Source organism: Lipophrys pholis (genome assembly GCF_963383615.2).
Source record: "Lipophrys pholis genome assembly, chromosome: 5".
Taxonomy (NCBI): domain Eukaryota; kingdom Metazoa; phylum Chordata; class Actinopteri; order Blenniiformes; family Blenniidae; genus Lipophrys; species Lipophrys pholis.
Genome location: NC_137628.1, coordinates 5,585,711 through 5,602,573, shown reverse-complemented (window position 1 = coordinate 5,602,573; position 16,863 = coordinate 5,585,711). Strand labels below are relative to the sequence as shown.

General features: G+C 45.6%; 1 protein-coding gene across 3 annotated transcripts; it reads right to left on the bottom strand.

Moving 5' to 3' along the window:
- Nucleotides 1-27: 27 nt before the first annotated feature.
- marf1 (meiosis regulator and mRNA stability factor 1) lies at nt 28-15,885 on the bottom strand. Of its 3 annotated transcripts, none has more exons than XM_080464096.1 (27): nt 15,836-15,885; nt 15,093-15,296; nt 12,177-13,040; nt 11,835-11,973; nt 11,537-11,751; nt 11,242-11,359; nt 10,978-11,150; nt 10,150-10,656; nt 8,982-9,136; nt 8,590-8,748; nt 8,318-8,504; nt 8,015-8,193; nt 7,845-7,925; nt 7,521-7,760; nt 7,292-7,411; nt 7,042-7,220; nt 6,733-6,953; nt 6,509-6,651; nt 6,280-6,419; nt 5,789-5,991; nt 4,854-5,081; nt 4,354-4,593; nt 4,034-4,273; nt 3,857-3,917; nt 3,580-3,684; nt 3,218-3,376; nt 28-2,537 (listed from the first exon to the last, which is right to left on the bottom strand). In XM_080464096.1, the coding sequence occupies exons 2-27, from the start codon at nt 15,246-15,248 to the stop codon at nt 2,359-2,361; spliced, it is 5,391 nt and encodes a 1,796-aa protein (XP_080320222.1). In that variant the 5' UTR covers nt 15,249-15,296; nt 15,836-15,885; the 3' UTR covers nt 28-2,358. The 3 variants fall into 3 exon arrangements, with proteins under 3 accessions (XP_080320222.1, XP_080320224.1, XP_080320223.1); XM_080464098.1 differs by having other exon boundaries at nt 10,150-10,605; XM_080464097.1 differs by having other exon boundaries at nt 12,177-13,037.
- Nucleotides 15,886-16,863: the final 978 nt, after the last annotated feature.

Here is a 16,863-nt window from a genome sequence, read left to right as displayed (position 1 = left end):
TTGGTCAAGAACAGAGGAGACGGGGACGATGATGCTTGTGAAATTTATTAACAGAAATCTTATTGGTCCCTTCAACAATGTCTGACGGTTACAGCGACTCCCGGTGCGGGAAGGCGGAGAGACTGGATGTGGAGGAGAGGCGTCGGCAGGCGGACAAATTAATCACGGAAGGCGAAAAGCTTGGAAGGACACGTAGAAAACTGAAGAGGTCGGTTCACAGGCAAACCTCGTCGTGAACACATTTCATGAATCAAAACTATGCAGAAGTGCATATTTTGACCGATAAATAACTTTCCACTGATGTAACCAAACTGAGGAACCAGCAAAGGCGGAGTTAGTCGTCACTGTAGAATCTGGGTTGGTTTGGTTCAGTCTTCCAAATTCAAATTAAATGTTTCCTGTAACGCTTTTTAAGCTATTCTTTTTTTTCTCTCGATATTTTAAGTTTCTATCAACTGATGTTGCTTAAATCAAGTGGCTTCCAGACAGTCAACGCTGCAGGACAGACGAGTTGCAACAGCCTGAAAAACATTTGGATGTGTACGTCAGGTGACGGGTGGTTCTCGTCGCACTCTGACCAAACAGAAAGTGATTAAATGGGCCGTTACCCATCTTCTAAACGCACAAACACACGGAACAGCTCCCCCTCAGGCTCCAGCGGCACCCGGCCCGCGCTGAAACCCAGGCAGTAGACATTATTGTGATGGCGATTCAGCAGCCAAACAGCCTCGTAAACGTTTAAGACAAAGGAGGGTTGAGAAACCGACATGCAACACGAAGTTAAAACTACTCTAAGTGAGACGCGAGAGGTCGGGGAGGCGTGACGGAGGGCTTTCGTTCAGCGCCGCGGCAGATACAAGCCATTGTAAAAGCCCGGCAGATTCCAGGAGCCACAGAGGAGCCCACTGTGTTTACATCGCAGTCTGTTCAGCAGGCGTCCCGGAACCCATCCCTCGCCGCCTCCCGCCCCATCTCATCCTCTAAAACAACCACAACCATTCACTGCGTCGTTAAAAAAAAAGAAAAGATATATATAACTCGGGAGTGTTTGCTGCTCAACTCCCCGAGAGCCGCACATTGCCGGTGGGAAACAAGGTTAACTCCACAACCTTGAGCTCCGGACGGGGCCGCTGCAAAGGGTGACGCCAACACAGATCGAAATCATGGCGGAACTAAAGAACGTCTTTGCCATCACCTGCTCCCGTCTGCGGGTCTTTGGATTACACCGTGCATAAGCTCCGTTATGCACCTCGTGCACGTTGCACACCTATTCCAGTGTAAACCTCGCGCAGACTAAAACGGCTAAAAGAACACAAACACGCCAGCTGCTGGTGGAAGACAAACAATAAAAGGAGATTTCAGCTGCCTGAGCTCACGTCTGGCTCCGTGGATCCGAACGCGGCCGTTCTCCCCCGTCGGGCCTTCGTTACCGACCCCGTAGAGGCGAGAATAAATCTGCTTCAATTCATATCAAAACCACACAAATAAAAGCTCATACACGGCCGGCTTTCCAGAAACAAAACGCCGCCTGAACGGTTATATTTTGGTTCCCGCTCTATTGCACTGATCAGTCACTCCATACGACAGATAAGACAAATCCTTCTACAGACGATCGAAAGCGCCGCACGCCATCGAAATAACAGAATCACTCACCGTACGACAGAGACAAACTACAAGAACGTGACCAAACAATCTGAAAGAGTGAAAGCTGGAAGGTGTTTGGTGGAGAGTTCAGTTGATGTATCAAAGGTAGTTCAAAAAAAATGCATCCCCCCCCCCCCCCCCTTTTTTTTTTTTTTTACCTTTAGTGATACAAGAAGAAAGTAATTGTGAAAGTTCCACTGTGTGGTTCAGGAACAAAACATTTCTATCAACCTTCTGTTGAGCAGAGTGAGGCAACTACATTTTAGATTGATCAGATTAAATCTAGTTACTCATCTGGATTATGCTAAATACTCCGGACACAGTGACGACTAACTCGGTCGCATTCCGTGACGCCTAGAAAGTCTTCCTCCACGATGAGGCTCTGAACTGAAGAAAACACGAACTTACTGGCCTTGGTGGAAGACGAAGATGCCGGCTACGGTCGATACATTTGACAAATCAAAGAATTGCAGAAAATCTGCAACAAGTAAATCACAGCTTGGAAAACATCTTCAAAATGTTGTGACGTGAAACTGAGAGGGAAGATCGTGGCGGCTACCGTGGAACGACGATGAGTGGAGCGGCAGGCTGAAGGGAAGGAGACGTGGCTCTGCTCATCCGGGGCGATTCCTGCGTGGTGTGCTTCGTGCAGCTGCTCAACTCTGCTACTGAGAGTTACACCGAGGGTGTACTTGCTCTGCGTGTGCGAGCGGCTCAGAGGCCTGCGGTGAAGGAGAAGTTGGCAGCGAGTCGGATTCTGCTGCGGGGGGCTCGTCTGCCGGGGCTGTCCGTGGGGAAGGGGCTCTTCCTCTCGGGGGGTGGCGGAGGGTAGGAGAAGCCGGGGGGCTCGGGGAACGCGGATGTGTCCTCTGCCACCTCGTCAGTATCACTCTCTAAAAATCAGACACGCAGACAGAGCTCAGACTCGATGAAACGTGTGAAGTATTTGATGTTGAAAAGAATCAATTCTACTTGCACTACATTGTATTGTTATTTAGAATGGGTTAACCAAATACAAATACACCAATGGATTGGATTTGGGCTTTGTTCACGCAACGTTTTCCAAGTGAAAACGGAAAACTTTTGGAACATTTTGGGCACCGGTGATCCAAGTCACTGATCATGCAACTTTTTGAAAATTTTCCAACTCTTGTCTCTGTGGAAAGGTGGAGAAATGCAACTTTTCTGAAACGCTGCGACTGCGCACTACGACCGGAGTAAATAGCTGTGCACATGCTCAATCATGACTCCATATTCTTCTGGGACGTGGTAGTTTTATAGGTGACAGTCACCGGAATAACAATCCGTCTGTCCATATGAATGAGAGTGTACTCACATTGTTAATGTTTAGAACACATTCTTCTTGAGTGTGTGGCTTCATTATTAAAACCACCAACAGCACCCACTAGTGGCCCAACTGGAGGACTACATTTTTTTCAGCGTTTCTGTGTTAATGAACATCGTTTTCAAAACGTTGCCGTGCAAATGCTAAACTTTCCTGAAGCAAAAAGGCAAAGACGATGCACTTTCAACTTGAGAAGTCGTCGTGTGACTGTGAACTTGGTGACCTGACCTGTTGATTTCTCCTCAAAGCGAATGAGGTCTGCCTGCCGGGGGGTGACGGGGTCCGGGTGGAGCTGAGGCGAGGGCAGGCAGGATGGAACAGGACCACACAGCAGATCGACTGGAGACGTCAGACACAGAAGCTCACATTCTGCTGCGACATCAGCACCTGGCAGGCAGAACAGAAAGTCCCCTCGCCATTAAAGTGACGCTTCAAATACTGTGACCGCTGCATCAGATGAACAGCAGAGCTCAAATGATGTGGCAGGAGAGTCAAAAATGTAAACCTACTGAGTAAAATCAAAACTGCGACGGCACTTGAACCATCTGTCAGAACGGTAAATACAAAGACGACTGGTGCAGTTGCCTTACCTGGACTGTGGGTTCCAGATGTTGCGTTGCCAATAGGACTGTCTCTCGGGCTCTCCGTGGTTTCTCCTGGCTGAGGGCTGTTTGAGAGAGAACTGCTCGCCTTTGCTGAAACACATCGAAACAGGTTTCCCTTACTGCAGCTTCCATCATCACATCAAGTCATCATCTAATCTATAATCAACCCTGTTGCTGACATCATTTGCAGAGAGAAGAGTTTCTTTCATAAACTTGATTTCAGCTAAATGAATAAGTGAGGAAACACGACCGGCGGAGTTACCTTTCATATCGTTTTTCAAAACGATAATCCTCTTGTGACCGTGCCCTTTGATCCAGACCACCTGATAACGACAGCAAAGCAATGAGGGACCAAAGAAAAGACGAGGACTAACTAACTAAGGTTAGTGTCGATCCTAAAGTTTATGCTCATCATCATAAACCTGGAGGAGTTTTCCACCTGTGGAATGGCGCCGAGCAGCTCGTCTGTGCTGGTGTATCCATAGGAGCGTGCTTCGACGCTGCATCCTGTGAATTTGTTGTAAGCTCCCTGGAACTCGGTCAAGAAGATCTGGTTGTAGTGGTAGGTGTGGAGCAACGCTCGTACGTTACGAGCAAACTGGTAGAGCCCGGTGAGCCTCACCCAGTCCTCCCCGTGGCTGATGGGAGCGCCGGCTTCACCGCTTTCCTCATGATACAACTGAACAGAGGACGTGGAGGAAGTCAAGAACAGCACTGAAGAAATAAAGGCACCGGAAGAAGGCGAATGCCCCGACTCACCTCCACAAGATATGGAAGGCTCTTGAGTAACTCGCTGAGGGAGAGGAACCCATATTCACATGGGTTTAGCATCACTCCGTGAGCAGTCCAGTAACGCCGACTTAGCTCGTTCACGGCCAGACCTCTGGTGACCTGCTCCGCTTCCTGGGACATGAGCAGAACCAGCAGCTGGGACGTCAGCAGGCGGAGAGACTTTCTGTTGATCAGCTGCACCTCCCGACCCTCAGAGCCATCCACCACCTTCAAAACGGAGAGAGAGAGAGCAACTGTTTGTGCCGAGAGTGCCACCGGGCTTCACAAACACAGCAAACAAGTAATCAACAAAGTCAACAGTCACAACAAAAGCTGAACATAATGTGGATGGAAGTACAAGGCTGCTCATGTAATGTGTGTGATCGAGTGTGGACTCATTTATAATCAAACTCTTGTTTACAACACAATATGTACAGCATCATCGTGTACAAATGTTCCTAGGAGCCGGGGAACGAGTTGATCTTTACCTTGACGACGTGGCAGAGCTTGGTCAGCAGAGCGGGGAGGGAGTTTGCGTCGTAGTCCTGCAGCCGCAGACCGTAACCAAAGGTCTTCCCGTATTCAGTGAGCAGCTTGTTGACAGGAAGGCTGGAGCTTTTCTGAGCCCGAAGCAGTTTGACCAGCTGCGCTGCCAGAGCCTTGATACGCTCCACCTCTGTCAGAGTCAGCATTTTCTCCTCGCCGCACTCCAACACCTGCAGCAGGAAGGACGCCATGGGCACAATTCTGATCAGGAAGCATTAGGAGATTCTCTGCACCGAGTCCAAAACCTCAAACATAATCATCGACAGAATGAGTCGGATCCATCAAACAGAAAGATCGTTGATGATTAGTCGCTTCAGTTCGATGAACTAAACTTGTCTTTCCCTTAAATAAGTGTGAATGTTGCCATGCACACCCTGCTGTGTACCCAGTTTAGTCTAAAAACCATAAACACGGGCTCTGTCAGATTTTGGAACAATAATCTCGCTTCAGGAAAAACTGACTTCCTTCATGTGATCTCAGACTAAATGACACTTCGATGCAAGAACGAGCAATTTCAGCTACTGATCATTCATTTTAAATTATAAATAAGATTAAATGTGTCAAAAAGATCTTATTGTGATATTATGACAGGGTGGTCTATGCCCATGTTTTTCATTGCTCCATATGTTGAGGCCAACGCTGCACACTAGAAATACATGCTGAAAATTTCTAAACCAAAATATATGAAAAATATGTATTCTACTTTGCACCATGTTCATTTAATCCACTAGAGGAAGTGCACGAGACCACCCTCTGTAATCTAATCTGTCCATATAACAGGCATACTCCAAACATTGTCGTCATTGTTTTAAGAAAAAAGAAAAAGGTAAATGTGGTCACACAGCACAATTGTAGTGTATACAGTGTTTGAACTCACCAGGAGAACGTCTGGGATTGCTTCGAATAGCTCCATGAGCTTTGTGAATCCGTAGTAGCTGAGTTTGCACTGGCGCCCGAAGTGGTGGTGGTAGGTGGGTATGAACTTACTGAAGAACATTCGACAGTGAGGCTGGTGACGAAGCAGATCCACCACCTCTTTCCCAAACTGCTTAGTGCGCTCCACTTCCTCCACAGTACGATCTGCAGTAAAAAAGAAACTTATGTCCTGGATAAACTTTTATCTGAATGTCGATTTGCAGGGAAAGCAAAAGTGAGTGAGAGAAAATTGGGATATTGTCAACTGGAAAGGTCTAAATGTTCACTACGAGGGAGTAAAAATGCTTTAAAACACCAATAATTCACTTCATATAATGATCTTCTGAAGGGCTGGCGATGGGAGGATGAACATAAGTTTCTGCAGGAACGAAGAAATCCTCTTCAAACTGGAAGATGCAATCTACCAAACTTTAATTGATAGATTAAACAGACCTCTCTTAGGAATGGAGATGACGGTGTCTGTCGACTCTGTGATGTCGGTGATGGTGATGGTGGTCTCAGGGATCTCTGAGAGGAGGTCCTTCAAGTAACATATGCCATAGTCAGTTACTCTCCAGTCTCTGGAGAAGCACCTGAAACACAAAGTACACAAAAACATTTGTAACACCAAATATCAAACCTCTTCTGAATGTGTAAACAACTCCCACAACAGTGGCCTCACCAGTGATACGCCTGCATGAAATCTTTGATCGCCACTTGTTTGCTGGCTTGAAATTTGAGCAGCTTCAGCAGGTCTTGGGTGAAGCGCTTCACTTGCGCTCGGTGGGTTAGAGTCAGCAAGCGCTTCGTGCCCATACCCAAGATCTATGGGTGAGAAACATAACTCCCAAAGTAAGACAAATCAAAGCTCAACACGTGCAACAGGAACCTGAATGATTTTAGTACCTGCAGAACATGTGGCACAGCCTCCAGGAGCTCCAGGAGTTTGGAGAAGCCGTAGTCTGACACGCGGCACTGCTTGGCGAAGTGATGGTGATAGGAGGGGATGAATTTGCTGATCGGCATGATGGAAGATGGCTGATTCTTCAACAGGTCGATGATCTCTCTGCTGAACTGGATGAGCTGTGGATTTCCAACCGGACTCTTGCAGCGCTGAATCCATGGCTCTGTGTGAAAATAAGCAGACACACGTAAATGTTAACAAATCTTCCATTTTGTGTTGTGATGGTGCTAAAATAAAAGACCTCATTTTACCAGGGTTGGATTGAGGTGGTTTGTTGTGGATCCACTTGATGACTTTGAAGCCGTTCTGAGCTGTGACTATTGTGACACTCGGCACACATGTGATGAGATGCTCCAGAGAAACACCGCCCTCTAGTGTCTCATTGCCGAGCTGCAGGGGGCTGAACTGTGCCACATAACAGTCTGGAAAACTACAATAAGAGTAAACCAAGTTATTAACTTTTATACATTTTTTGATACAAAAATCCTGACGATTTATCACCTGAGCAGGGGAAGGGTGCCCTCGTGTGCCTGCAACAGACTGTGGACCTCAGAAGACAAGGTGCTCAGAGACATCACAACAAACGGGATTTGATAGGAGTCAGGGTCAAAGTCTGCCTCACTATAAGACAAAGAAAAATTCACAAAATGAGTCGTGTAAAGTAAAGTCTGACAAAGCCAAACACTCTAAACATTGTAACACAGCATGTGGGATGGTGAATCATCAAGACCTGAAGTCCTGCTGTGCATAGTGTTGTCTGCAGACAGGGTCATGGTATTCAAGCTCTTCGAAAACCACAGGGCTCCCGCTGGTTGAGGAAGAACCCTCCTGGGACTGGGAAGATCCCAGCGGACTCTGACGTATCTGGCTGTTTGATAGGAGGCACACGAGCCTCGAGCCTCCCTGTTCCCGCACTGCTACCAACTCTGGGAGTCTGTACAGATCCCCAACGGCAAGCTTGCGGGAATATCTTGAAATGAAAACAGGAACATAGTGAATATTTCTAAGTACAGGATGTATGAGAGTAAAGCCACGAGTTGAGATGGTTACTGACTTCTTCTCATAGATCTCATTGAACTTGAATAGAGGAAGGCAATTGGCTGGCGCATCCTGAAGAATGCAGATGATCTCTGTGCTGTAAAAATCACCCAAATGTTATTAAAATCTTAGCTTTTGACCAAAACATCAATGAAGTCTTCAATACAAATCAAATAAGAACTGTACCTCAATAAGGCAAGGGATTTGCTGCTGCCACCAGTGATCAGTGACACCTGAATGCGTTTGCCTCCAATCTTATAACGGTGCAAGCCACTGACCGCACTGATGGCCTGTTGCAGGGAGAACAGCTGGATTATAGCCTTCAGCTGATAGTCAGTGTGAGGGCTGAGCTCCACAGATTTCACCTGAAGAAATCATGCCACAGATTTGGAGGGGACAGCTTTTGTTTAAGATCAGATTTGGAGTGCATGGAAACTTATGTGAACAATGTACGAGCAGAGCAGTGACCAACTGATCAATAAGCCTTACTTGTCCGTATCGGGAGAAGGTGTCATGTAGTGTCCGCTGCAGGTCTTTGCGAGACATTCTGTAGTCCAGATTGGCCACCTGGACGTCTGCTCCCTCTGAAAACGGCTCAGCACGACCTTCAAGACAAGGACTGTGGGGGGCAGCCAGCAAAGGCGAGGAACGGCTGGACAGGCAGGGGGATGCGCTCCTTTTGTTGGGAGAGAAAAAATTAATTATCCAACATTATATTAGACATTATGAAGTGCTGAATATTTTGTGCGCAGTTCGAGCACCTGGGCGACCAGGAGCACTGAGACAGAACTTTGGGGCTGAAGCTCCTGTGCAGGTTCAACTTGCTGAAGGCAGAGGGCGTGCTGATCTGGAACTCCCCTGAGCTTTTTTCACCTTGTTCTCCAGTGGGGTTAGTCATACTTCGAGAATTGGAACCGTCTCTTCTCCACAGAAAAGAGAAGAGAAATGAAGAAAAGGGAGCGGGACAATATGCATGAAAAGTAATGTCTTGTTTACCCTTGCAGAAAAATAAGTACATTTCTAAAACGTCACAGAAAAAGACTGATCAAGAAATAAAACAGTCACAATATTGCCTTGACTTGCGGGAAACTACGTTAAAACAAGAAAAAGAAATCTCATTAGGAGCCTTTAAAACCAAGATCAAGCCTTGTACCTTTTACTGAACATGGACACTCCGGCGAGGAGAGGCTTGGGCAGCTGCTCCAACACTGCCGTCCCTTCGTGACTCTGTGGCGACGAGGAAACGGCGCGTCCTCTTTCTGTGTTTTGGAAACCCATTCTAGGCTTGGCTTCCACACCACCCGGCTCCTGGATCAAGCAAAAGATGTTAAAACTCGAGATTGACTGACTGGATACCACTGATGTATTGATGTGCAGGCGTTTATATAGAGAAGGGAGGACGGTTACACGGCTTGTTGGATTAGTAAAGACAATTCAAGCACACGCAACGGAAAATGTCATACAAGGGTATGAGCTGATGAAGCGAAAAAGATCAATCAGTTGAAAGCAGTTTATTTTAGGCATTGTTGAGAGGCTTGAACTAACTATGGAAATAAAAGGTTTTGTTTACATTGATTGTGCTGCATGTAGAAGATGAAGATAAGACATAACAGTAACCAGATCACTCTGAAGCTCATGGATGCCTGTGGTTGCAGTACCAGTACAGTAATGCCGTTTGTGTTTCCTTTTATTTTTGAGTCTTCAAATGAAAGGTTTTCTAGTCGACCACCGAAGCAGCACACAGTAAAAGTAACTCAGAATTCTTTTGAGTTTTTCTTTGAGATTTTCCCTTTTCATTTGAGTCCTAAATAAATCAAGTTCTACCTGAAAATGCCATTCTTCCTGGCCACCTAAAAGGAAAGCTTATCTTTTTACAGCTCAGCCTTCAGTCACGCCTCTTTTTCAGGGTCGGCTTTTTCACGGTGGTGCGCAGCATTCCACCACAACAGACAGCGTGGAGCTGATATGGGATAAAAACCCAAACAAAGCCAACTTGCAGATGACGCATCAGCAATGATAAATAGAGTGAAGCAAAGTAAACAAAAACGCACATCAGCCATGTGCCAATTCATGCATTATTATGATGAACATCCAATGAATATGAAGGATGGAAGCAGACAAATGAAGCACTAGCAACAAGTAACAGATGCGACATGCTAGGGCAAACACACAAATGAAGGCAAGCAGACTGTTAGTCAAAGCAAGCGATATAAAAAAGGTCACACAGGGGAGGAGAAGCTACTGTAACTGACAGAGCAGCCCAGACAAGGATAGATGGCAATGCAGGATGAGGGGAAGCAGGCACTTCTGAGTCTGCTGACCTGACGGGGCTTGGCTGGAGCACCACCGGGAGGGCCACTGCACCCCCTCCTGGGGCTGTAGGGCCTCTCGGGAGTGTGGCAAAAGCGGGGTGCTCGCCGTGGCCTTCTGGGTGACCTTGGCTTCTCCAGGGGCAGAAAGGAGGATATTGGTTGGGGAGGGGCGAACATTGAGTCCTGGGTGTGAAAGTTCTGGGGTAGAGTCTGAGGTGCAAGCAAGTGATACAGCTGAGACTGAAGCTCAGGCTCAGGACTTGCATTGTCTCTGGGCCGCGGGGAGAAGGAGAGGCTGATTCGATGGCCAAACACGTCTTCGTTTTCCATTCGCTTGCGGGCACGAGCAGCCGCCTCGGGGCTGCCAAAGCGGAGGACTGCGGTGCCCTGGGACATGCCCAGCACCTTGCCACCGCAGTTGTCTGACAGGCGGCGCAGCCTGAGCTTCATGGCATTCCTCAGGCTCTTGTCACAGTTGACAGGAAGGTTGTGCACATAGAGCAGGTTGAAACTGGGCTGAGGGAAGGGAGGAAGACACACTGCTCCTGTCTGATTTGTATAATTTACACTTTGAAAATACTGAGGCAGTAGTACGAGTTGTAACTGAAAAAACAGGTTGGAAAATAACAGTGGTAAAGAAAGGGAACATATTTCCCAGATATATAGTAGTAAATAACAGTGAGGCTGATCAAATTCATGATCCAGCTGCCTCAACACCTGTCCTCTTAAAAGGGTCCACATTCAAACGACACTCTTCTGGGTTACGCAGGCTTACCTCACCCAACAGAGGATCCCAATATATTTTCACATCTTAATTGTGGCTTCGAAGAGGCTTACCTGTGGTTTGAGGAGCATGCGTGGTGGCAGATCAGCTGTGATTTCATGAAAGGGCACATGAGTGTGCGCATGTTGCAGTAGTGCTGAGGATGTGTGGCTGCCGTGGACAAGGATTACTTGGAAACCATGGCGATGACGCAGGTCACTCAGCTCACTCGAGAAATTCACATCCGCTATTAACGATGACAAGATGAAAGTGTTAAATTTACTGGAGGTTGCATCCGGCGGCTGAACCAGACCACAGTGCGTCTGAGAAGAACTCACAGGATACTAGTACAACCGTTGCAGGTGCTGTGTGAGTCTCGGCAAAGCGTCGTAAGCACTGGCGAAGCTTGTCATCTGCAGCGTTCTTGGCTGTGGCATTGATATGTGCAACAGTAACCTGTGCAGGAAAAGAAATATGCAGCATGACCAAAATATAAATGACAAAAAGCAAAGCTGTGAGAATGCCTCAAGTTTTAGTCGCCTGCTCTAAAACTAGACAGACCAGTATAAAGTCTACTCAAACAGTTACAAAAACAGTATATGACTATAACATCATTATTGTTACTACAGATACCTGGCAGTTGTTGAGCTCTTGGATGACTGCTTTACTCTCCTTGCTGATGTCACAAACACAAATGAACTCAGCTTCACGGTGACCCTGGAAGAACCGGCTGCGAATGCGCTGGACCACAGCTCCAGCAGAGCGTCCGCTGGGCACGCTGCAGTTCTCAATGTCCCAAAAGACGCCGACCGGAGGAATGTTCTCCGGGCCACCGCTCTCGGGAGAGCCTGGAAAAAGAAAGTGTAACATTTTACTGCTGTTGTTCGGAAGCCTCACACATTCGGGATAGCCACATTTGGGATCCACGAACCATATTTCTGACCAGTCTTGCTTAAGCTGGTTGATGTTACGAGCATCATCCCATCGGAGGAAATGCCACAGCCATTGCAGATGGGGATTGGCACAGGAGCAGTCGGAGGGAGAGGGACATTGGGCCACACCTTGTCCGACTGTGAAGTCACACCATTCACAGGCTAGAAACAGATACAATGCCAAACAGACCAACTGAAACTATAATTCATCAGCAAATAATTTGCCCAATTATACAAAGAAATTAATTTCCTAACAACACAAACATACCTTATAGCTATACCAACATCGTCAGGACATAAAAATAAACAACAGCACAGTGAATGGAGAGAACGCCACCAACCTTTAACAAACACTCCTGGCAGTAGTGTCCCCCTTTCACACAAACCGTGCGTTCTACATTGAGGTGCAGAGGATTGGAGCAGAAGTGTGCAGAGGTGGTTGTAGTGGTGATGGAGGAGGTTGGTGGGTGACCACTAAATAAACTTCTCTGGGATCTTGAATCCGATGGGCTGCAGTCCACACCGCAGGTGTAACACCCAGAGGAAGACAAGCAGGAGCCGTGCATTGAGGCAGGCAGTGAGGAAACAGAGGGGAGAGAAGAGGCCAAGGGTGCTGAGGAGGGAAACGGGCCCGGTTGACTGGTTGGAAGAGGTAGAGCCGGGTAGGTGTGGAGAAGCCCAGAGCAGCATGGGAGGTAGGGGTTTGATGAAAGAGGCTGAGAGGTAGCAACAGATGAGGGCAGTTGGAGTTTGTAAGCAAGATCGAGTGACGAGCCAAAAAGGTCATTTCCACTGCTAGAGGTTACATTGTGTCTATACTGATGAACAGAGGAGGCCATAGAGCAAGGCCCAGTCCTACTATTGGTGCTGCTCGTGATGGGTGCGCCTACAGATCCTTGGCTCATATAAACCGAGACAACACCAGCAGCACTGCTACCAACAACACTCCTGCTACTTAACAACCCATAGCCAAATTTGCTGCAATAGTCACACTGTGTGCAGAAGCTTACTTTGGGGCTAGCCCCTTCTTGCTGCTGATGGGGGGAGTCTTGTGAAAGCTGCAGAGGAGGCGGCAAGCAAGGAGCAGGCAAGGGAGGAGGGGCCACAGAGAAGGGTTGTGACAACTGGGAAGAAGCATGGTGTGGAGGAGGAGGGGGGACATCTTTCAGTTCCAGCACAGCCTTTCTGTTGTCCATGGAGGGCTTCTAAAAAAAAAAAAAGAAAAAAAGAAGAAGAATTAAACAAACAGTAAATCACTCCAGTGTGGATTATAGATCTTATGACATGTGATCAACACTTGTCACTTTATCAAGACACCCCTTACCGAGTGGGATATATCACACAACAAGCGAACATTTTACTCTTGAATTTGAAGCGTTACAAGCAGGAAATTGGCAAGCATAAGAATAAACCCAGATCAGACAAGGATAAAACTGTCATGGATAGACAACTAGGTAAAAATATTTCAAAAACGGCAGCGCTTGTGGACCAATCCCAGTCTGCAGTGGTTAGTGAGGTATATTTTCTTCTTTTCGTCAACTAGTCTCAGCATAGACCTCGAGAAGTGAATGTTTAGGTAAGGAGTGTAGAGAAGGGATTCCATCTCTTAATATGGCTGGACACTCTGTCCATGAGGCTTGTGTATTCTGTTCCTTAATATGGAACTATACGTTCCGACATAATGGTTTGTTGGAGGGTTGTGTTAGAACGGCCGCTGCTCGGAGTGTCGCTTCCTGGACCCGAGACATCCCACAGCGCTCTGCAGATGCAGCTGTGTGATACATCCTGATGCCACCAACCTTGTAAATAAACATTTTTATGCACGCAAGAAGGTATCAGCAGAAGTCCTTTTTCATTCTCTTCATCACCATCTTATTTCACAACATTAGCATCTGTCAAGCATGGCCTAAGAAAGGAGAGACATGAACTGGCAACAGGGATATGAAAGACCCAGGGTCACTGATACAAGTGGAATGCAAAAGCAAACGTGTGTGTGGTCTGAGCCAATGTCGCTCATTTTGCTATAAAGGCTATTATAAGTGCAAGTACATCGCCATCAGGTCTTCATTGTTTCGACAGCAAAAGCTGACCAACACAATTTTAGGTGGATGGTCATAACCTGTGTATGATCAGTGTATTTTCTCAGGACTCGCAGCCTTTACAATTTAGTCCCTTGTAACATATTAGGACTGTACAATATCAATCAAGCATGCAAGATGAGATAATGTCGAGTACTGCAATCATGACATGGCTTGTGATAATCAGCTCAGGATACGAAGTTGATATTCTTGTATCTTTGGAATTTGTACTTCCAAATAACACAATGCCCTTTTGCTTCTGGGACCTGTGCTGAAATAGATTTTTCTTTATATATATATATATATATGTGTGTGTCAGCAGTTTCCAGTATCCACTTTTCAGTAGCGCTTTTATTAGATTTTATTGTTTGGGTTTTGACTTCTGGACTTTTTGCACGAGGTCTGGAATGATGTTGAAACAATAGTGAAATATGATCCATTTTCGACACAGTTCCTAGGTCAACAAGTTCCATCTGATTGGCAAAATATGTTCATGAATGCACAGTGCATTGAAACAATTTATTACAGTTCGGTCAGTCATTTACAATATATTTATTGTGACTGTTGATATCATGATAATGATGAATTTGCAGCCCTGGTCTATATTGTGACTATTCCAATTGAAAAGAGGACCCTCTTCTACACAGATGTTTTTAATACAACAGCAGTTTATTTGTAGTGTTTTCATGAAGCTACCAACAGTGAGAAAAACACTTAAACCTGTTGAGCAGGGGTGTCAAACATTTCAGTTCAGGGGCCACATATTTCCTCTTGACCGGGTCGGACTGGTAAAATAGTGTCATAATAACCTTTAAATGTTTAAACTGACAAGAATCTCGAGAGAAGCTCATTTTCATAAAACCTTCTGGTGCAAAATGTCCAAATAACTATAGCTGTGGCATTATGCATGTTTGTATAATATAACAAATTTGTTATATTATCTTTTTTTTTTTTTAAACGCCTACGTTTAGTTAGAAATCTTTACCATTGGCTTAGAGGTTTGGCCGCTGGAATGTAGCATCTTGTGGACCTGCTTTGACCCACTGGCTTTATGTTTTCCATCCCCGCTGTAGCATGTAAGATGAGAAAAATCTGCTTTGATAAAGCAACATAATGGACACCGAAGCATAGGTCGATTATCCAGTGTTGATCTAAATGTCTGCGTGCAGAAACACTTACTTCTGTATCTGTCTGATGAGGGGAGGCTGTCTCACCCGTGGAGAAGCAGTCCTTTAGTTTCCATAGCAGGTTGGACGTCTCTGTTTTGGGGTGACTGAGCCATGGAGAGGGGTTCGAGCTGCCTGTGGATCTCTCCTTTCCCAGTCCTTCCATCATGCCGGCCACAGAGGTCCTTCACCATGCTCTCATCTCTCGCCTGCTTTCCTGTTCGGAGGAAACGAAAGCGACATGCTTGATCTCCTCTGAAGTTCCCACCAATTCGTTCACGCCAGCACACAAGTTGTGTTGATTAAAGCGCTCTGGCGTCGAGACCTAAATTCAACAAATCGGTCGTTTTATGCGGGAAGAGATTTACTAACTTGGCGGCTGGTAGTGACTCTCTGAAGCTAATAACACAAGTTTTCCCAAAACGGAGCCTTCCAAACTAATCTCGATGTTATACGTTATGTTAGCCACACGCTAGCCGACGATACCATCGCTTCAGTAAACGACTGTTTTTGTGGGACTTGGTTTGCTGCACTAACGAGCTCGACGAGGTGAAATGATCGAAGTTGGTTCGAACTGTTTGTCTGTAGCACATTAGGCTAATAACTGGCACGGCTGTGTGGCCGCTTCAAAACAAAACGGCTGCTCCGGCGCGGTGTCGTTTAGTGGAATCCTGTCGAAATCGATGTAATGCTAAAACGGAGGGCATTTTGTTAGATATAACGTTAGTTCTTTTTTTTTTTATTTTAAGAAACTACCTGAGAAGGTCTTGTCTCTCACATCTTCCTCCAAGGACCGTTCCCCCTCTATCTGTCTCCCTGGAAACCCGCACGTTTTTGTAACCTGCTGTTGCCACCAAGCAGCGAAGACTGTCGTAAATAGGATCGCTGGATGAAAAGTGTTTACATGAGATATTTTCCCCCACTTTGTTGTTGGATCATGGGGATGTTTTGTTGTTCAGAATGTGCAAATAGTCACCAGTGGTTATCGTACACAGAGACATAATAGCGGCGTCACCATATTGGATGGGTCCAAATTAAATTAAATTAAATTAAATTTAATTAAATTTAATTAAATTAAATTTGCACCAAATAGTGCTAATTTTGTGGAGACAATAAGAGAAATAAACTCTATGAACAGATTATATGTTTCTTCATATATTGGTCAATATATGTTGTGTTGTGTATATTGGCTTAATTTATACAGTACACACATTCATTCAGCAAAAACTAATTTAATTTACCTTGCCCATAATATAATATATTTGTGCTTATATCTGAAGGCGTTCAAGATGACCCTGTACAATTATACTTTAAAAGTAATTGGAGTTGATTGATGTTCAAACATATCCAGTTGCCCTCATGACACAATTCTACAACCTAGACAGTTATTATGGCAATAAAATACAGTATGTACATGATCTGAACGTTAAAAATGGGTTACCTCAGACACAAACTGTAAAACAAGTGGAGTATATTTTCATATATTTTCATATTTTCTTTGGCTACTTTTGGCACCAGCCAGTTTCGAGTGTTAGGTCATTTTAGATCCTGTTTTGACATGCTCGGCTGTTATTTTCATTCTCTTCATCACCTAATTCACCTCCCCTGTTTTGTTTTGTTTTGTTTTGACTTGTATTGCCAGATGTAACCTTGACTGCCGTACAATCAACTGTTGAATCCTTGACAAAATTTTTTATTGGAAAACTGCTTGCAGCTATCTTTATCTTTTTTCCAACGTCTGATTTGGAGAAGCTGATATAAGATAAGATAAGATAAGATAAGAC

Bases quoted from the DNA above. Each gene is read 5' to 3' on its own strand.
- marf1 (XM_080464096.1), bottom strand. From the start codon at position 15,248: ATGATGGAAGGACTGGGAAAGGAGAGATCCACAGGCAGCTCGAACCCC. The intron at 11,151-11,241 runs GTGAGTTCTTCT...CATCGTTAATAG, and splicing joins AACGGTTGTACTAGTATCCT to CGGATGTGAATTTCTCGAGT. The intron at 8,194-8,317 runs GTAAGGCTTATT...TGATTTCTTCAG, and splicing joins CCTTCTCCCGATACGGACAA to GTGAAATCTGTGGAGCTCAG.